The 22,785-nt window shown below is 41.4% G+C and overlaps 1 protein-coding gene across 1 annotated transcript in view; it reads left to right on the top strand.

The window, feature by feature from the left end:
• Positions 1-12,582, top strand: part of TMEM200A (transmembrane protein 200A) — a 41,477-nt gene extending 28,895 nt beyond the window's left edge. The window contains exon 2 of the mRNA XM_033143775.1: positions 10,115-12,582. Coding sequence (XP_032999666.1) covers positions 10,131-11,597 — 1,467 coding nt within the window. The 5' untranslated portion in view covers positions 10,115-10,130 and the 3' untranslated portion in view covers positions 11,598-12,582. The remainder of the gene's footprint in view (positions 1-10,114) is intronic.
• The last annotated feature ends 10,203 nt before the right edge of the window (positions 12,583-22,785 follow it).

Raw genomic sequence — 22,785 nt, forward strand, 5'->3', positions numbered from 1 at the left:
TCTTGGAAAAGGATGACACATTTCTTCAAAAGCTATTGGAATATGTAACCCTTCTTGGGAGGTGTGGTCTCAGGCACAGGTATATATCCTATCTATGGAATGCTTTCAGGTGACAAGGAGAAAAGGAATTGGTAATAATGGCTTGTGTCAAGGACACTGAAAGAATCTTCTGTTTCATCTTTCCTTGTAAACTAATAATAGCTTTTCTGCCAGGGAAGTGTGAACTGACAGGTTTTCATGCAACTTGCTTACATGTCCAAAATGAAGGTTACCCTGGGCAACAGATAAGAGAATTCAAGTTAGGCAGATGCAGAAAGCTGCTGGAGGGAGTGCATTCTTCAGTTCTATTTCCCTTATCTTTGGCAGCAGGCTTCTGCAGAGAAATCTAGCTGGCAATCTGAATTTCAGTAGGTCCAGATGTGCATCAAGTCATCAAATGCTCTCAAATCCTCCCTTTAGGAAGCTGTGCATTTCATTTGTAGCCACAACACCACCTGCCAGTTTTGAATTTTGAGGCTGTGCAAGAGGTCCCCTCACATATGTGGCATTCTGATAACAACAACAAAAATGTGTGGCATTAAAAGGTGACATTATTGGGGCAATGAAGATCATTTGAGAAATAAAGTTTTTAAAAGCAACAAAACTGCAAGTTGTTTTGGACATACATAATGCCCTTTATGTAAGCATGACCAGTAAATGGATCTGTCAAAAGTATTATGGGTTTTTGGAAGGCCAACAATAATTTTCAGATCAGAATTTCAGGTTACATTTTCAGAGCTGAATTGCAAAATGGTGCATAGCAATCTTTGCATAAGGTGCACTGATGTGTAGTTTTACTTTCTCTCAGTACTTGCAGTTGATTCCCTTGCTGTATCTTAAAAGTCTGCTTATTCATAATTGTGTGAAGTGGTGATTCCTTTCTAGATTCATGACTACTTTGCCTTTGCAGTTCAGGCATGTGGAATATATGTGCCATTTTTTAAAAGCCAGTCTGGTGTAGTGTTTAAGGTTGCCACCCTAAGCACACTTACCTGTAATTCACATTGCGTTCAACAAGACTTATAGTTGAGTAAACATAGTTAGGATTGCATTGTAAGAGCATCAGTCTAGGACTGTGAAACCCACTAGGTAACCTTGAGCCAATCACCATCTCTCAATCTTTCCTATTTCATCTTCGTCATGGTGAGGATGAAATTGGAGGTGAGGAACTATGTACGATGAATTGAGTTTATAGACAAGGTGGGATATAAATCCAATAGATAATGTCAACTCTCTTCTCTCTACCTTCATGTTTCCCCTATGTATTTGCCTTTTGGTGTCCTTGCAAACTTGAATATCACGCAAAGAGCTAAGATTGGCTATGGTTTCCCCTGTCAGATATAAACTCAATGGCAATTAATTTCCTATTGTATAATTAAATGGTGGATGCATTTGCTACAACAGTGGTGGAAAAGTTAATAGAAAGAGGTTCTGAAAATAAAAGAGGAATGAAGGAATGGTTAGTGAACATGACAATGTACAGCTTTTAAATCCAGATCTTTGATTCAGGTATACATTTTTTTTTATGAGGAAACCACCACCACAGTAATGAGTTAGTGAGCATCGTGGAATATGATGCAGGCTGCTGCACCTTTTTGCACAACCCTCAGTAGCAGACCATGTGAAAGTACTCTAACAGATAATATACACCTGGGGTTTGCTTTTTGCTCCACCCTTAGTTTTGTTCCTCTTCTTCCTGTGGAAGGGCTGTGATTCAGTGGCAGAGCATCTGCTTTGCATGCAGAAGTTTCCTGGCTTAGTCCCTGACATATCTAGGCAGGACTGGGAGAAACCCCTTCCTGAAACTCTGGAGGCCATGTCCTAACTGCAGCCATTAGTTTAAAAAGGTAAAGGACCCGTGGACAGTTAAGTCCAGTCAAAGGCGACTATGGGGTTGCGGTGACTATGGGGACAGCTTTCTGGGTCATGTGGCCAGCATGACTAAACCACTTCTGCTGCAATGGAACACCGTGACAGAAGCCAGAGCGCATGGAAACCCAATTTACCTTCCCGCCGCAGCGGTACCTATTTATCTACTTGCACTGGCATGCTTTCGAACTGCTAGGTTGGCAGGAGCTGGGACAGAGCAACGGGAGCTCACTCTGTTGTGGGGATTTGAACTGCTAACCTTCCAATCGGCAAGCCCAAGAGGCTCAGTGGTTTAGACCACAGTGCTACCCTCATCCCCCCTAGCACTGAGTCTTATTCAATCCCTAGCCCCAAAGTCCCACATTTATAACAACCAGCTATCTTAGCATCCTAGATCAGAAACCATCTCCTCTTTCTAGCTTAATCCACCCCCTTGTCATCATAACAGAACTCCAGACAACATTGGTATTCAGTTGAATGTGACCAGCATGACTAAACAGCTTCTGGCGCAACAGGACACTGTGACGGAAACCAGAGCGCACAGAAACGCCATTTACCTTCCCGCCACAGTGGTACCTATTCATCCACTTGCACTAGTGTGCTTTCAAACTGCTAGGTTGGCAACCATTAAAACCTCCTTCTCTAGCCACCAAAACACTGCATATGTCTCTTAGGCCTTGTTGAATGTGGATTAGAATTCAGGCAACCACACAAACATCTCCAACTGTTTGTGTATTTCTGTAACTCTGTAATTCCTGGTGGAATTGCTGCTTTCCTTACCTTTGCAAATGTGCTGTTGAAACGAAATGGCAAGAGGCAAATCCAGGGGGTGGCATCAAATAGCAGACACAAGTAGAGAGGCTGGACAGTTCCCAAAGAATGTTCTTTGGTCGACCACCCAGTTCTGTTTGTTCTGTCACAGTAATATTGCTATCTGCATTACTACTGTGTTAGTAAGAAAGATAATGATGCACAAAAAATTGTCTTCTGGAACTGCCACTCCTGCTTAGAAAGAGCTATTATTATTGCCCTTTATGTCATTGTATTGTGCTGTCATTTTCTTTGCCTCTCTGCTCCTCCTCTGCTCATTTGCTGTGAATATAGTTTTGAGATTTGAAGCGCATTCTCATTTTTAGAGAAAGATTAAAGGATTTCTCTAATAGTAATTGCACTCTTAGCAAAAAAAGGCGAATGCATCTTCAGTTAACAGTTTTTCCTAACCTTTCTTTTTCAAACACTCCTTACATAAGTAGGAGAAATACCTCCCCCCCCCCAATTAATCTAATTATCCTATAAATATATTGTGGATAAAAGAAGATTTTTAGATTAATTTCTAAACAATTTTTGTTGGGGGCTTTGGAAGGCAAAAACATACCCAAAGCAGATTGGGATGTGAAAATCAGGGTTGGAAACCCAAAGATTATTTCCCAAAATAGAAAGAAGTGTCGCAGTTTAAAGAGCTTAGGACAGTCCACAACAGAGCTTCTGGCCTCTTACGAAATGGATTTCCTATTTGTTTTTGTCTCTGTTCCATTTACAGATAACGGCTAGATAGTAAAAAGTGGCATTCTACAGACTACAAGACATAATTGCAGCTACAGATGGGGCAGAAGACAAATGTTACTTGAAAGGACAGCCTTTTAATAGTTGCTTTGTGGGGGCAGGTGCATCAGTAGCGGGGGAAGAAAGTGTTACAAGGTAGAAGGGGAATGACAACATTTTTTAAAAGGCTTTTAAAGAGTGAACATGCTACGTAACTTATTTTGCTCGAGTCCTAGGGACCTGAAGAATTGTCCCTTGCATGCAAATCTTCCTGTGTTTTAACCCCTCTCTGTGTTGCCATCAAGTGGAAGGTAATCAGGGAAATTGTCTTTTCAGTGGTGGCACCCTGGTTATAGAATGCCCTCTTGATGATTGCTCAGTTAGTCTGATTAGGTTTTATACAAGGCCAATATTTATTTGCTTGACTTTCAGTTGCAAAGAGACCAAGAACGATTCCCTCCCCAGCAAGTACAGTGGACCCTCTAATTACACACCGCTCTGGATACTTAACTTTTGGGTTACGAACACGGCAAACCCGGAAGTGTATACTTCTGGGTTTCACCGCGCACGCAGAAGCACTCAATTGCACCATGTGCATGCACAGAAGCGGCGCCTCTGCCTACAGAGTTTCCGGGTTGCGGATGGACTCCCGGAACAAATGTAATTCATATCTAGAGGGTCCACTGTACTTGCAAAAGTCCTTCAGTTTTCAAAAGCACTCGGTGAGGGTTGGGGGGGATAGGAAGGTGTCATTTCTGAGATGAAGATGGGAATGTTCATGCATCACTATGTTCCTCGATCCTCTTGCAGAAATCATAGTCCCAAGAGCGCAGTCAGAATACTTACATCATATTACAAAAGCTTTGGCTATCTAGACACCTTTCAAAAAGTTTTATGGGCAACTCCAGATGCACTTAACAGGTGTCAGCTTCTCCAAATTTGTCTAAATGTAACTATATCATAATGTACAACAGGAGTGGAGAACTTCTTGCAAAATTGGCCCAGCATGGGTACCAGTTTGGCTCAGGAGGCCATTCCCCATGAACTACTTCCTCAAAAGATGACACTTTGACATCAGGTGAGGGGCAGGTGGAGACATGGCTTCCATTGCACAGGCCTTAAAGTGCTATCCTGGTTGTGCTTCATGGAGGCTTGATGTCACTGCCAGTCCCATGATTCAACATTAAAAACCACCCACTCACAACAAAGGGGGTCGGGAATTGTTTCCATGAATGCTTAACATCACTTTCTCTCCCTACCCCACCAACTATCCCTTTCCCATCTCCTTTGCAATTGGGAAGGTTGAAAAGATCAGGAAGGGAAAAGGAACAATAACTGTAAAAAAAAGTTTAAAATATCACTATTGATTTTTAAAGTGGTCATTCCTCCCCACCCACCATGAATGCTGTGTTGTGCAACACTTTGCAGTCCTCTGGTGGAAAAGCACCCTAAAAATATTAATACAAATAAATACAAAGACAGGGAGGAATACTTAATTCGTAAGTATATGAAGTCAGAAACATTAGACAGCCCAGCTTGTGATCAAAGAGGTTGCTTAGCATCCATTTCTCTTTGTGACAGAAGAAAGAAGTAAAATAATATTGAAAGGGAAACCGGTACTAAAGAAGCCTTTCCAGGTCATGGTTCTTTTTACCCTACATGAAAATAAAAAATACAGGTTTGGATCCTGAGCTCTCTGAACAAACAGAAATGCTTAGGAGGGGCAGAAGGGAGGAGGAGACAGGAAAGTCCCTTTCTGTCACTTCCTTTCATTCCTAGAATTCAGGATCCAGGCCATTGTTTTCTTTCCACCTGCACTTGTCCTTGTCTGCTCTTCTCCTGGTTGATTGTGAAGAGCCACTTGAGGGAAAGTGGTGTATTAAGGACCTTTAAAGTGTTTACAATTGCTATCTAAAGGGCCTGATCCAGTTCCTTAGCATTTCTGTGATAAATTATCTAGCAATGTAGGCTGGTTCACTTCACAGAAGTGCCTTGGGGTGGCTGAGTGCCCTACTTTACAAAGGACATTTGAAGGGCTGCCCGGTTCAAGACTAGTTTTAAGACAAAGAACCATCAGAAAGAGGGAAAGTGGCCCAAAGTGGCCTATCAGCAATACCTGAACAGCAGTAGTGAGATAATTATGCTTTGTTTAAATTATAGTAATTCTTTCTAAATGTTTACCTACACGTATGCAGATCTTATGCAAACCCCTTTCTTTCTCTTTCTGTTTGGTGATACATGTAACTGGCCACTCTATCTCCACTCATTCTAGGACACGGTTTGTGAAAGCCAGCAACTCCGTGTGGGAACTTCACACTTAATGAGATTTTATACAATTGCAGAGGGCTGAAAAGAGGCTGATGGAATCTTGAAAATCGTTGGGGCTGCAAGTACATCCTCCTCATGGAGGTTACCCACTGGTGGTCCCAGTATGTTCCCCAAATGCTTGCATGGCCATTGCTCCTTCCACAAGTGTCAGCAGGGCCCATGGCTTCCTACAAGAGCTGGTGGTCCAGAGTCTTAAAAGTAGTATGGTCACTTTAGGAGCTGTAATTCTGGGAAAAGCTTACCTCCATAGTTTTATGCTATATATCATATCGTAGGCCTTAGCAAAACTGAATATGTTATGTATAGTTTTCTCTGCTGCATCTAAAGCAGCTTGATCAAATAACATGGCAGATTGGATGCATGATGTGTTTAATTTGCAGGATGCTTCAAGGACCAGTCTATGCATGAAGATCCCCACAAACCAAGTAGACTAAGAACTGACTTGCCATTTATGTGACACCGAGTATTTGCCACAGTACATGCGTAAACTACGAAGGGGAGATTTCCAAACACACTGCGTGTTATTTGCACAGCACCAGCAGTACACATGACATTTTAGAGTAATAAAAACAAAGGCTGGTTCCTACCTCAAGGAACTTACAAACAAATATTAGATGGGAAAGGGGTTGCAGAAGAAGACAACAGTGGGAGTGGAGGAGAGAATAAGGGATGAATTTCAGCAAATGCAGTTGCATGTATTGGGGCTTTGTTTCAGATTAGGCACGAGGACTAATGCTGGACTTAGACTGTACAAGAGATGGGGAACTCCAACAGAACAGTATCTCCTTATCTTCTTCTCTTTGATAGCATAGTTAAGTGCCACCCCCAAAAGTGTGGCATGACAGCATTGTGTTCTTAGTGCTCTTGCCCCTGCTCTACTTCATTGGCGGCTGCTTATGTGAGGCATGGAATACTCAGTTTGGTGATAGTTCATTATAAGCTTTGTGTTACTAGACCTTACTGTGGGAGAGAAGAGGCAACAGGCTTCTGTTTTCAGTGGGCAGCTCAGCTGTATATCGCCTGCAGCATCTCATTCTGACCTAAGGATTTAAGTCAAAGTACCAGGAAGTTGTCCACTACATACTCCTGAAAGTTGATAGACACTTGGCATTGTACTTTGTTATTGTAGCCAACACTAGTTAAAGCACTGGTGTGCCATGGTGTCACAGTAAGTGTGAATGGGTCCTAACAAATGTAGTGCTAGGTGCATTTTTGCTCTATTTTAAGCCCCTCAGTAAATATGCAACAGATATACCAAGTTTTAATTCTGTGCCCCTGCTGTGAGGCTGGCCAGCAGCAGTGTGCTTGTTCTTGTGCTACTGCTGTCATGGCAACATGCTCTACCACCACTCCTGTAGGCTCAGCATTGGCGCTTTCTTGTTGCTAAGCATCTGCAATGCTTGCTCCAGGCAGGATTCATTGTTCCTTCAGAGTAAGTACAGAGTAGCAACGTGTTATTTACCTAACGGAAACCAGTCCATGTTACAAACACAAATACACTGCTGCTCTGTACATACATACATACATACATACGTGTGTGAGAGAGATAGAGCACAATATGTTCAGTACTGTTGTTTGGCTGTAGGTACCTATAAGTTAGACAAAAGTTGTTTCCACAAAGAATATTCCTTTGCTTGAGAATCTGAAACAAGCAGAGTAGAGACCCTTTTCTTCCCCTCTTCCTACTTTACAAACTGGGTTGCTTCCATTTAAATTTTTCAGTGATTTCAGTATAAATAATGGGAGCATAATTTCCTTCAATCTATTACGTCAACCTCACATCACCTGTCGTAAGGTTTTATATCTAAATCTCTGCTGTTCTGGGTGCTGAATTTGGTTACAGGCCGGACAAAATGCTAAACACGCTAAACAGGTATTCCAACATAGAGATAGGAACCCCGAGTGACCAAGTTCCCAGCTCTGGGTTGGAGCACCTATGCATGAGTAAGGCAGCACTCTTCAGACTAACTAATATAAATTATCTGTTTATGTCACCCTTCCTAGAGACCAGACTGTGGGAGAATCCCTCTCTGCATTTACTTGCATGAAGGAGATATAAATGCAGAAAGTGGCAGCAAGGCTGATCCTATCTCCAGTGTTGCATGACTTCCCCCAGCCTTTCCCACCATGTTAGACATGGGGATATGAATTGGGGGAGCCTATCCATATCGAGGTCTAATGCATGAACATCGTCAACTCTTCCTACACATGGGACCTCCTTCATGTGAACTGTTCCCCACCTCTACCACCACCAATGCTGGCTGCATATGTGAAGGAAGCATAAGATCATTGTAAAAGGAGAAATCTGTTATGAATTTAATTTGATGTAACTTAACCCAGGCCTAGGATATTTGTCTGATACAGCTTCAGTACTCTGATCCGGCAGGATTGCACATGCATAACAGGCGTTCAGAATAGGATGTCATGGGCAAAGCTGGATTCTTGGTGCATAACCAATGTAGATCCAAGCAGGTATCTTGAACTGTATTGTCCTCTGAATCATGGTGTTTTGTTGTTGTTGTTCAGTCGTTCAGTCGTGTCCGACTCTTCGTGACCCCATGGACCAGAGCACGCCAGGCACGCCTATCCTTCACTGCCTCCCGCAGTTTGGCCAAACTCATGCTAGTCGCTTCGAGAACACTGTCCAACCATCTCATCCTCTGTCGTCCCCTTCTCCTTGTGCCCTCCATCTTTCCCAACATCAGGGTCTTTTCTAGGGAGTCTTCTCTTCTCATGAGGTGGCCAAATCATGGTGTTTATCTGTGCCCAATGGAGCTGAAGTGTTTTTTTTTTTTTTTAAACTTGATCTCAATTTCTTTAACGTGATTTAGATTTTAGACCATGGTAGCTGGAATTATTGTTGTGGTTGTTATGATTATTATTAAATACAGCCCTTCACCTGAAGATCCCAGGGCACAGTTCGCGACAGAATAATACAAAGTGAGAAAACAAAATCCAATAAAAAAATCAAAAACAAACCAATAACACCCCTTCCCGCAAACACATTTAAAAAGCCACAGAATGTTAATCAGCTGAATGGCTGTTTGAAGAGAATTTTTTTTTTTTGCCTGGCACCTGAAGATATGTAATGAAGGCTCTCCCTGGGGAGAGCATTCAACTAATGGGGAGCCACTGCAGAAAAGGCCTGTTCTCATGTTGCCACCCTCCAGACCTCTTGTGGAGGAGGCATGCCTTCACTACCACTAGGTAGTCTCAATGATGAGCCTCACCAGTGTTCGACTGCATTCAACCAGAGGCGCCCCCCCCCGCCACTCGCATTCAAGCCGTCTACTATCTTGTTTCCTTGCCCTAAGCTCTGTAGTACAGCAGGGAGCCATGTGGGCTACATGAAGTGTAGTGTAATACAGTATACGTTTTTAAACATAATAACTAATAAGCTGCTCTGGTTTTTCCAGAAGCGGCTTAGCCATGCTGGCCACATGACCCAGAAAAACTGTCTGCGGACAAATGTCAGCTCCCTCGGCCTGTAAAGCGAGATGAGCGCCGCAACCCCAGAGTCGTTCGCAACTGGACTTAATTGTCACGGGTCCCTTTACCTTTACCCATCACCCTGCACAGACATCTTTTCCAGCTAATGTAAGTTTATTGTGATCCAGCAAAGTCAATCTTCACGCTAAATATACATCATGGGATGGAACCACGTTGGGAGAAGCAGTGACCCTCATCAAACATTTGGTGTGAGTTCTTGGTGAAGGGACGGTGCTGTTGGCTCTGACTGCACCAGTAATATGTTTGGGGATGCGACTACTGAATCTAGGTGTCCTTCCAACCCAACCCACCCCCCTGTATGGTAAGCTGACAGTTCCGACCATCTGTTACGCACAAGAGATCCTTATAGAGAGCAATGGATGAGGAATGTGTTTCTGACTATGAGGATCTCTAGTTCAGGGTTTGTGGTTTCTGCAGCCTGCTAAACAATTGGTAGTGTGTTACCTTCAGAGTTCTGTAGAAATTGGTGTCAAGTTATAAATTCGTTTCAGTTACTGATTTCTCTTAACCAGATAGCTTACTTCTCACCAAGTCTTTCTATAGTCTGTATAACTCCTGTTGCCTGTTTTACTATATTGAAACACCATTTCTTGTTTTACAACTGGAATTTCCAGTTCGGAGGAAATTTCATGATGGCATTATGTGATTAAGAAATGACAATGTTATGAAGAACATTGAATGGTAATTTTAGGACTTTAATTCTTGTGAAGGGGTTTGTAGATCTTGGTGGGCTAAGAGACAGGTTGCAAATATACAGATTTTTTTAAATGCTTCCTGCTTTATTAATTTACCTTATTAAAACTTACTTTTTTGTATTCACATCTAGATCAAAATAAAAAATTATGATAGCAACAGGAGGAGTCATAACAGGACTGGCTGCCTTAAAGCGGCAAGACTCTGCCAGATCCCAGCACCATCTAAATCTTGCGACATCAGCAGCTACTGAAGAACAAAAGCCAGTAAAACGCCGACCCAGAGCAGACGTAGTCGTGGTCCGAGGCAAGATTCGACTTTACTCTCCATCAGGATTCTTCCTTGTTCTGGGAGTGCTTATCTCATTTCTGGGGATTGCTATGGCAATCCTTGGGTATTGGCCTCAAAAGGAGCCTTTTCCAGAGTCTGAATACAGCTTGCCACTAAATGATACCCAAGTCATAGAAAAAGAAGATGGAATTATAATTCGTTTCTTTGAACAGCACTTGCATTCTGATAAGATGAAAATGTTGGGGCCTTTCACTATGGGGATTGGAATCTTTATATTTATTTGTGCAAATGCTATGCTCCATGAAAACCGTGACAAGGAGACAAAAATCATACACATGAGAGACATCTATTCCACTGTCATTGACATACATACTCTGAGGATCAGCGAACAGAAGCAGCTAACTGCGGCCTACACAGGCTTAGCGGGGGAGAATGAAGTCAAGCACAATGGAAGTTCTTACGCATCACGGCTGGCTGCAAATACAATTGCACCCTTCTCAGGCTACGCAAGCAACTTTCGAATAGACAGCAGTGCTGAGGAGGATGAAATTGCTGCTAGTGATGGGAAAAACACTACTCATCTTCTGCCACCTTTGCTTACCGAGCGCTCTGGTTCAGTCTTCGGCCTTTACCCTCACTCCGGAAAGCCAAAGGATGATAGGAGTAGCAGCTCTTTAAAGTGTGAAACGAAGTCAATTGTGTCATCCTCCATCAACGCTTTCACGTTACCTGTAATTAAACTAAATAACTGCGTTATTGATGAGCCCAGTATAGACAACATCACTGAGGATTCTGTTAGCACTAGAGGCAGGCCTAGAAATTTATCTATGGACTCTCTACCCATACCATCAACTCATACCAATGACATGTACACACATTCCAGCACATTGATACCTAGAAACAGTTTATATGGAGACTCCTCATCCAAATCTTCTATGAATCTTGGGCCCAGTACAGGAAAGCTTCTGTCACCTGGTGCAGCCAGAAAGCAGTTTGGGTCCAACACCTCTTTGCATCTTTTGTCTGTGCACTCAAAATCCCTAGACTTAGATAGGGGCCCTTCTACTCTGACTGTCCAAGTTGAACAAAGAAAACACCCAAGTTGGCCAAGACTGGACCGGAGCAACAGTAAAGGTTATATGAAACTAGAAAACAAAGAAGATCCAATGGACAGGCTGCTTGTGCCACCAGCAACAGTCAAGAAGGACTTTACTAACAAAGAAAAACTTCAAATGATTTCCAGATCACATAATAATTTGAGTTTTGAACATGATGAGTTTTTGAGTAACAACCTAAAACGTGGAACTTCTGAGACAACGTTTTGACGAGGGATTAAAATTAATGTGTCAGTATTTTTTTTAGCAAAACGAAACATTTTGACGTGATTCTTTTTTGGTTTGGTTTTCCAGTGAAACTGCCACAAGCCTGTTTTTACCAAATGTTTCTATCTGATTAAAATGGCCTTGTGTTAGCAAAGGTGTTATTTTTCACCTCTGCAGTGCCAAGTGTTTAATGTCAAGCAGCTTGTTCATCAAAACACTGCACTGGCATAGTGACGGTTGGATGGTGTTCGTGCTTGGATGGTAATTGGATGGTGGTTTGAGAATTGATATCTTCTTAATTTACAATTGCAATACTGTATATTATCACTGCTCAACATATCTCAGATCCTTTTCCTCCCAGTCATTACTCTTTTTGTTTCTATGTAAGCATGCTATCTTTCATTACTGTGAGTCAACAATACGAGCTGACTGAATAAGCTTCGATGTTCAGAGCCATCAAGTGATGGCAACATGTTAACAATGGTGCTTTTAACTGGAGATGGAGATGGATGGAAGGTTTGCTGTGGTGGAGCCAAATTTAGACCATCAGTATATCCAGTGGGAAAATTGACTGTTTTCCTTTTAAAAGAAAGAATTCTACATCAGCAGGATTCTGTTAAAGGAATAATAGGATTCTAGTTTATATAGATTCTATTCTGTATTGAAACCTGCTTTCAAAGCTTTTGAATGAGGTGTGCCATGTGGGTATTAGTGTTTTGAGTAGCATGAATGAGTCCAAGTTTCCCTTGGGCACATGAAACTAGTTCATGGTTTTTCTTGGAATCCAAAGCGTAAAGTAGATAATGAGTATCATCCGCAAGGATATTTCTGCCGTGCAATAAACACATAGCATATTATCTGTTTAGTAACAGCTCATCCCCACTCCAAGCAGGGAATGCACAAAGAAATCTCCTTACATATGATAGTAATAATGCATTGTCTAATATTAGTAAAAACTGCTACCATGTTGATTAGGATTTGGGAGAATATGCAGATTGAAAACCATTTTTGTGACTTTGCTATAATCAACTGAATACCAGTGTTGTCTGGTTCTGTTTTGATGACAAGGGGATGGATTACGCTAGAAAGATGAGATGGTTTCTGATCTAGGATGCTAAGATAGCTGGTTGTTCTAAATGTGGGACTTTGGGGCTGGGGGTTGAATAAGGTTCAGTGCTAGGGGGATGCAGGTAGCACTGTGGTCTAAACCACTGAGCCTCTTGGGCTTGCTGAGCGGAAGGTTAGCAGTTCAAATCCCCACAATAGAGTGAGCTCCCGTTGCTCTGTCCCAGCTCCTGCCAACCTAGCAGTTCGAAAGCATGCCAGTGCAAGTAGATAAATAGGTACTGCTGTGGTGGGAAGGTAAACGGTGTTTCCATGTGCTCTGGCCTCTGTCACGGTGTTCCGTTGCACATGATCTGGAAAGCTGGACAAACGCCGGCTCCCTTGGCCTGAAGCGATATGAGCACCGCAACCCCATAGTCGTGTTTGACTGGACTTAACCACCCAGGGGTCCTTTATCTTTACCTAAGGCTCAGTGCTGGCCAAGAAAAACCCACCTAGTTTGGCGTTATCACTGTTACAGCATTTTTAGGTGTTTCTTTAGAAGTATGAGGTATGGTATAGCTATACCTGGCACTTCAGAGATACACATTTCAATATGTATGTACCCTACCTGTCAAAGAGTGGGATGGCAGTGAATTCAAGTAGTTATGGCATTTAAATAAATGATGTGCGGAGAATGGTTGTTCTGTTGTACAAGAAAGCTTTTTTCTGGTTATAGTGTGAACTCAAATAACAAATACTGCAATTCATTAATGATGCTGACATTAAATATGAACCTGCTGTTGACCACAGTTTTCAAGAACTAAAACATTACTTGTTGCAGGGATACACTGCATTGTGAACTGCCACAAAGATGACGATACTGATAGCAGACATTTTTTCTCCTCCAATTGGGTCACCGTTGAAGTTGAAAGTTATTGCTAAAGAAATTAGCAGTGTGAATAGGTCTACCAGAAAACTTCCTTACATTGCCTTAAGGCAGTTAGACCCTAATCTTGCTAACTAGTCTATTGTAATCCATTCCACCCCTTGTGGTTTGGCCAATAGGATCACAGTGTTAATTGGTCATTTTAGCAGCTGTTTCATATTTTCACTTAACCTAAATAACTCAGGAATTATTTGAATAGCTTCTCCCTAAACAAGCAGAAATGTAAAAATGATGTACTCCAGTTGACTGTGAAAGACAAATGACAGGGTTTTCCCCCTATTAATGTCCAGCTCCATATTCCAGCAATGTGGTGTTTCTTTGTCAAAAGCATTACTTGCCCAGTGAATTGAGGCATAGTGTTAACCTGTTAGAATCTCAAGCCTATATATTGTAACAGAGTTGGCTACATATTTTGCTATGAAGCTTTTAATAACTTTCTGGTCAGTGTTCTTAATATATTTGCTATTTTTTTAAAATAAAAACCAAATGTTTAACTACTTGAGTATCATAAATATGTCTTTGGCATTCATTAGTTCTGCTGTTAAAATGAAAAGGGAAGGACAAACTAATCGTTCCTTGATGTGGAGTCCTATCCCCCTACATAACAATTAACAGTGTCGGTGCTTCTTACTGTTTTACAAAGGAGCGAAATCTTTTCCTAAAGATATTTCTCATTAACAAGAACAACAGAACCATACATTCAAAACAACACAGGGCCCAAAATTAATTACTGAGTGCAAGCCAATTTCAGTCAAACAGAATTAATTGCTTGTGTGGGCCTTGAGCACTTAAGCAAGATTTTTGACAATACTGCATTTAGATTGCATCCCTGGATAGCAACAACCTACATTGACTATGGCACTAGACAGGGTTTCTGCATCATTCATGCGTGTCTTGGGGAGCTGTTCATTCAGTTGTTTAATGTGCACCCAACACTAGCAAAATCTGTCTAGCTCTGGAAGTCTCCTTTGTGTTTCAGACAGAGTTTATGTGTAAAGTATTTCTATACTGCCATATAATAAAGAAGTGAAACAAAAACAAGGCAACACGTGACCAAATTGCAAACATACAATATGTAATCACAACTTATATAATATCAAAAACAGGACATGAAACTAAGCATATATAATGTAATTCTCATCGACATAAAACAGAAATCTATCAGGTCTCTGAAAGTCACGGCTGATTATACAGAGTAAATAGAAACAAATAGCAGAAAGTCATCCAATAAGAAAAAAACTGAAAAGCTTTGTTATGAAGTTCCAATGTAGCTGAAGTAGTCAACGGACTGTCGAGGATGTACAATGTTTCTGGATATAATCCACTGTTTCGTAAGAACTTATTCAGCACAGCAGTGGAAAGTAGAAGTATTTCATAAACACATCCGTCAAACGAATAAATGTATACTTGCGGAACAGCACTCATAAACTTATGTAGTCACTGTTAGCATCTAGAAGAGGAACCCTGAGACATCGGATTTTGAGTTGCTAGTGACACGCCATGAAAACTTAGTACTACATAACACTGATGAATATGACCAAAGTGGGTTTATTTTTACCCAGATTACTTGGAGCTCCAGCCCTGCTGAGTTTTTGAAATACCACTAATAAGACTATCACAGACAAACAAAAAAGTGGTAATCCACAGGGAAAATGTCAGCATACTAAAATCAGAATAAGAAGCAGCATTTCCTTAAAAGAAACCCTTTAAAAAGATCCACAGCATTCCCCAACATTCCCATTAAAAAGCCTTCCCCATTTCCAGATGCACAACTAAATGAATGCAAGCCAAGGTTTACATTTAGTATCAGTCAAGGAAGCATAAAGAAGTATTTACATCTAGAAAAGGACTTCCTTTAATGATCCATATCTTTGCCAAGAACACTCCAGGAACTGGAGCTGAATACCATGAAAGATAATGTAGCTCCAGCTCTGCTAATGCAAGAATTTTTCTGTTGTGCATTATTTACCTTCTACTGATAGTACTGGATATGGAATGAAGCCAGCCAAACTTTGCGTTTCCTGCATTTTGCTAACAAAATTTTGCTACCCTACGGGCAGTTGGGGCTGGTTCCCGTGGCATCAACACTGGTAGGGCAGAATACTAGGAGCCCAAGCCAATGATAGGCGGATCTAATTCTAGTTTTCCTCCCATCTTCCTCTCTGCCAAGTTCTACAAGGTCAACACTGAGGCTAAGCAAGAGGAAGCTAACTGGTAGTGCCACCATACTCTGGACTGGTTGTAGAGAAAGAGGTAGGTGGGTGGGGACTGGGGGAGGGCAGACTGAGGTTGGTAGAGCAGTGCCCTGTTTGTCCTAAAGGACCAGACTCCACTGCCTAAGGGGGAGCAAAGCCATATGCCTCCGGCAGAGGGATCAATCACAATCAAATTACTATGGCTGCTGTCTTTCCTTTCTGGTTTTTTGTTTAAAGAACATGAAACCTTTTCAGAATAACACTGTGTGGTGTGTAGCATCACTTTTAACAACAGCAGGACAGGGAGCAGGAAAGGTAAACTACTCCAACATCCCACAAGGCTCCCCCCCCCACATACACCAGTGTATTAGTTCATAGAATTAATTTGACAATCTTATGAAAAGAATCCAGTTGTATCTGTAAGGGTAATGAAGAAGATTTTAAAGACCATGAGATTTTCTGGGGAATTACTTACCTATGTTATTGATGGCAAGAACAGAACTGGAGCATGCAAGTCAAAGTTGTTGTTGTTGTTGTTTTGCATGCTGCCCTTTATCTGAACATCTCAGGGTGGTTCACAACACAGTTATCTCTGCTAACTATACTATGAACTCACCTACACAAGCCCATTCTTAAAGGTGTAGTTTGATTCCATTAATCAGGAAAATAATAATGACACTGCTATCCTTCTGTTACTTTGATCAGTATTTTGCCCATTCTTTCATTTGTCTTTGCCTGAAGAAGGGTACAAATTCACACTTCCAGCATTTTGAAAATTAGCTGGTGTCTTACTCACTAAGCATATTTTATGTCCTGTGGAACCTATATACTTACAAAGATTTTGGCCTTGGGCAAGCTTATTTCCACTATTTATAACAGAATGCAGTTTCAGGTATTAAATTGACATATTTCTAACCATTCAACATGACAATGGTACATATCTATGTCTTGGAATTTCAGTTGCCCTTCTGCAAAAGGAAGAGCTCCTTGCATTTGTAGAAAGGTATCTGATCCAGCAGTGGTTCCCACTGGCAGAAATTGTGGGAGGGGGGAGATTTTTTGCCAAATTCCCCGTCTCCCAAGTCTCCAGAACAAGGACTTCATTGTGGAGAAGGAATCAGCCAATTTGTCTTACAGATGCAACTGGATTCTGAATAAGAATTTTAATTTAATGAGCTGAACAAATAATATGAACCAGTACTTTGGGGTCTTGCTTCTGCCAACGGGTGCATCCTGTGAGTGGAGTTTCATTCCAGGTATCTCAGGATCCATTTTGCAGACATTTATTTTTGGAGCCATCGTCCTTTTCTGAAACTAAAGCTGATCCATTTAGCTCTGCACTTTGCTACTGATCCAAACCATAATTATGTCCACCAACCACAAAGGCTGCTGCCTATTTTTCTTTTAGTTCAATCAATTTAGGATAATAATTCTTGCATCCCGAACAGTCTAACACTTTATAATAATACTGTGCTTTAATCAATTGTGCCTTTGCCTAAAATTCTACAGGTAACCTGTTAAATGTGTGCCCTTTAATCAGTTTTAAATGAGTTGCTTTTTAAATTTCATTGCACAGTCTATTAATTCTTCTAATACAAGAAATGATGATAGAGGCAACTGATTTACATAACATTAATTATGCTGCGTCTTTGACAGAACCTTCCTAATCAATTCCCTCCTTAAAAGTTATAATCTTTAGACTCTCTCTCCAATGGATAGCCTTTCTAAATTTCTATTCATTTTCTTACATGCAGCAAAGTAAAGCATGGAAATATAGGCTGTAAAATCTTAAAATGTGCCTCTTGGAATGAATTCACTGATGTCCACCTCAAAGTCACTGAATACATGGAGGAAAAGTGGGATGCTCCCACTGGGTCTGCTGGATGGTTCCACCCACTAACCTGTATGAATTCAGTAGAAGGTCAAAATGGGGAACCTACATGTCAACTGATTGGTTCAAAATTGGGAAAGGTGTACGACAAGGCTGTATATTGTCTCCCTGCTTATTTAACTTATATGCAGAATTCATCATGCAAAAGGCTGGACTGGATGAATCCCAAACTGGAATTAAGATTGCTGGAAGAAATATCAACAACCTCAGATATGCAGATGACACAACTTTGATGGCAGAAAGTGAGGAGGAATTAAAGAACCTCTTAAGGAGGGTGAAAGAGGAGAGCACAAAGTATGGTCTGAAGCTCAACATAAAAAAAAAACTACGATCAAGACCACTGGTTCCATCACCTCCTGGCAAATAGAAGGGGAAGAAATGGAGGCAGTGAGTGATTTTACTTTCTTGGCCTCCATGATCACTGCAGGTGGTGACAGCAGTCACGAAATTAAAAGACACCTGCTTCTTGGGAGAAAAGTGATGACAAACCTAGACAGCATCTTAAAAAGCAGAGACATCACCTTGCCAACAAAGGGACGTAAGCTATGGTTTTCCTAGTAGTGATGTATAGAAGTGAGAGCTGGACCATTAAAAAGGCTGATCGCTGAAGAATTGATGCTTTTGAATTATGGTGCTGGAGGAGACTCTTGAGAGTCCCATGGACTGCAAGAAGATCTAACCTATCTATTCTTAAGGAAATCAGCCCTGAGTGCTCACTGGAAGGGCAGATCCTGAAGCTGAGGCTCGAATACTTTGGCCACCTCATGAGAAGAGAAGACTCCCTGGAAAAGACCCTGATGTTGGGAAAGATTGAAGGCACCAAGAGAAGGGGACAACAGAGGACGAGATGATTGGACAGTGTTCTTGAAGCTACTAACATGAGTTTGGCCAAACTGTGGGAGTCAGTGGAAGATGGGAGTGCTTGGTGTGCTCTGGTCCATGGGGTCATGAGGAGTCAGACATGACTAAATGACTAACAACAACAATAACAACAACAAGACATGTGCACCTGTAAATGCCTAGGCTCCTCCTCCTCCACATGACTGACAACATGGAGGAACATGCGTGCATTCAGTTATAGATGTGTAGGCTCAGACTTTGTACTGGGCATGTGGTGAGTACAACGTTGTGGTCGGTAAGGGCAATGGGCACAACCCTACTTTCCCTACCCATGCATCCAGTGAATGTCTGGAGGCTGGAGGGCTCTGCCAATACAATAACATTTTGCATTGTTTTAGCCATCTTCTGCATGGTGAGCAGATGGTACGTTTGCACAGCATCTGAAAACATAGGTATCACTTTTCAGAATTATAGTTAGGTCAATAATCTGTTACTCAAAGGCAAGGAATTTCAAGCACGCTTCAGAAATAATAGATGTTCATAATGTATTTGGGGGCTTCTTCTGGTAGATTATATTGCCCATGTCACAAACTTTTTAAAGGATTTCAATCACCAGTGTGGAGTGCTTTTGGGATATAGGTTGACCCTGCAAGTGGGATATAATGAAACAATACCTGTTCCTGCTGAGTCTTCATTATCATTTTAATAGAGAGATCACACTGATATGCTGTGAGAGAATTATATCCTTACCAGTCATGTAGCTTCTCCATCAGAATACGAAAGGGCCTTAGATACAGAGCTCCAGTGATGAATGTGTAGATGCTGCTATGAAATGGGGCAGGGGGGGTACAGAAGCATATTGTTCCAAGGGAGATTATCATGGATCAAAGGTTACAAATGAAACTGCTCACATTCAGCCTCTGTTAAAAAGAAGGGACTTTGTCTGGAAGCAGAGCCTGGTGAATTGCTGAAGAAGGGCACATTTCCTAGTTTCAGAAAATAAAGACCTGCAAATTGAGTCCTAATTTGCAGGAGTCAATGGACAGTAAAGTAGATTCAAATTAGTATAACTAAAGGATAGACTATAGATTGGGATGCAGAATGTGTCCCCCTCCTTGTGATGTTGGACTATAACTTTCACCACCCCTTTCATCATCAAACAACACATTCCCCATTCCAGCTATATGCAGACGTTACTACATTGTAAATGCACATTGGTTGGAGAAAAGAAAATGCATTTAAGTTATAGGAAAATGAAACCCAGTATAATGAAATAGACTGATCACAACCCAAAGCAGAGTTAGAGCATCTAAGCCCATTGATTTATTTACTTTTGATTGAAACCATCCTACTTTATAAATGAGCCCCCTCATTTGACCTCTCTAGCCCTTTGTAGGAATTTGCTAGCATGTTTACTTGACACACAAAGGGGTGAGCACGCTAGCTCTGAAAAATTAGGGTCCTAAAATGCACAGGGAGGGAGTTCTTCCTGAGTATAGAAGGCTCCTCACTTTAAGAGGTTGTCTTCCACAGGTTAGAAGGTAACCCAGCCAACAACAGGGTGTGGTCTGGTCCCTGCAGCCCCACCCTGGCTTGTTAAGTAAATGTATTTTCATATTCCTGTGTAAGTCTTCTACACCTTTAGCCTCTCAGATGTTGCTGAACTACAAGTCCCATCACCTTTGACCATTGGTCATGCTTGCTTGGACTGATAGGGATTGGCAACATCTGGAGGCCTACACATTGTCCATGCCTGTTCTACACCATATTTCCACCTTCTTGTATTAATTATTGTCCATGTTGCTAAATGCCAGCATAACAGCTACTCTCTTTTGTCTTGGAAATTGCACATGAGTTCCCCAAGGGAACTGCAAAAATTGCTAAAAATAACAGGCTGCTGAGCCACAACGAATCTGTTTCTTGTTACACATTTTCAATGAACAGTTTGTGTTTATATGTAAAAAGAGGTGGGCAATCTATAGCAGGAGTGGGGAACTTGTGGTTCTCAAGATGTTGTTCAGCTCCAAATCATTCCATCCCTGACTGTTGACCATGCTGCTGGGAGTTGAGGTCCAACAACATCGGAGGGAAGGGCACAGGTTCTCCACCCTTGGTCTACAAGATCCAGTAAAAGCTGAGGAAACATTGTAAGCAGAGGAAGAAAAGATGCCCACTCACTGGGACTCCTTCATACCACTCACTTCTATTTTCTCCATTGTCTTGGACCACAACTGAGCTCTTGTACAATGTACAGCGTCCAAGGCTGTTTTATCCTTCCCTCCATCCTGTGCTAAGATCATGTTAATGAGATACAGAATTATTCACCCTCAGCATTTCCAATCCTAACAACTCAGGACACACACCAGAAAATCAGCTGGGTAGTTCAAATAAATGAATAATTATTCCCTCACTGAATGCATAAAAAGCAGAAAACCTTTACTCCAGATCCAGGTTTATTGGTATCCTTTTGCTTTATTTTTCCCTGTGTGCAAAACCCATCTGTTGCTGAATAACCTTTTCTCCCTTCACCAAGATAAAGATCAAGTTCCCTCCTTGAGAACAAAATTTTCACAAGGCTTATTCATTTTCTTGCAAGTCCCTTATTAATCAGCAAACCAGAAGATACTTTGTGTGATCTTCATCACACTGTTGATACTTGAAATTGTGTCGATATGCTAAGTACTAAGCTAAATTCTAAGGCAATACATGGGATCGTCATCCTGTTTGTCCAATATGGGGGTTTGGGTCTCTAGAACTGAATTTGTGATATTTCAAAGCAGAAAATATAAAGCAAAACATTGATCAGATAGTGAGTGGAAGACCGCTTGACTTGCCCCCACCCCACCCACAAACATACTGCACACCACAGAAATAGGTCTGTACACTTCTGAACTGGTCTAGAAGTCACATTGTGCAAGAGAAATCAAATTTTGTGGAGGCTTGCCCATGTCCTTGTTGTATCGTCACTGCATGAGTTTTTAGTACAGTACTTCCATCTATCAGAGAAGCCTTGTCTGCTGCAATAAATCAGGTACTGCTCCAGGATATTCAGCTGCCTCCACCGCCAGCCTGTGAGGAAGAACACAACACTTTGACCTCAAGACACAGTTAAGTTGCCCTAGATTTTATGAAAGGCAAAGGGAATTGAGAGGTTGGTTTATTCAGCTGTGCCATCATGTTTAATGCAATATGTAGTTCCAGCCAATAAAACTACCGTACTCTTACCCTTAAATAAGCCATAACAATCTCCCAGTGGATGCCAGTTTATAAAATATAATGAAGCACTTTGAACAGATCAGTTTAGTTTAGTTTAGTTTAGTTCACTTTAAAACCATGCATTCTGTTGGTGACTGGGAACAATGAAGCTGGTATAGGTTGCTGAAGTTTTTCATTAATTCACTTTTGGCTTTTCATGCATTGCAGTGTTTACAAACGCTACTGTTGTTTTAAATTCTCCATTTAATATTTTGCATTCTTTTAACTTTGAACAATGGGGGGGGGGGAAATAAGAAACTTCTGCTGCATTCTACCACCACTGCTTTTGTGACACCACTGGGACTATAGGCTGTGCGACCTCAAGTACAGTGGTACCTCGACTTACGAATTTAATCCGTTCTGAATGCACATTCGTAGGTCGAAAAATTCGTAAGTCAAAAAAAGTGATTTCTCCATAGGAATGCATTGGAAACGAAAAATTTGAAAAAATTCCTAAGTCGAGTAAACAGCATCTAAAATTCATAAGTCGAGTAAACCCCATCTAAAACTGCCAATGGATGTCCTTTGGATGTCAAAAAATTTGTAGGCGTGCGGGCACTTTTTTCATTCGTAAGTCGAAAAATTCGTATGTCGAGTAATTCGTAAGTCGAGGTACCACTGTACACTCAAAAGGCGATCATTTTGCATTTTTTGCCTGTACATGTCTGAAATCATTTCACGTAAAATGGCCAAACCTAGTGCTGTGCTTATGCCAGGAGCAAAATGAACAGCAGATTTTGTGCCAGAGAATTATGCAGAATAAGCTGTGCACAAGAGTTTGCAATATGGATGTACAAAACTGGAGCTGTGAAAATGCCTTGGTAAAATAATGCTGAAGGACCTCTCTGAATTGTAGCCAGAACTGATCATACTTGCACATATTATTCAGAGGAAGTGATCTTTTTGATCATTTACTGTACACACAACCTATTCCCAATGAAGCTCCAGGGGTGCACAGCTGTATTCCCTTTGGGGGTGGGACGTGCACTGCAAATGAAGGTCACAGAGCTGCTGAGA

Source organism: Lacerta agilis, chromosome 3 (genome assembly GCF_009819535.1).
Source record: "Lacerta agilis isolate rLacAgi1 chromosome 3, rLacAgi1.pri, whole genome shotgun sequence".
Taxonomy (NCBI): domain Eukaryota; kingdom Metazoa; phylum Chordata; class Lepidosauria; order Squamata; family Lacertidae; genus Lacerta; species Lacerta agilis.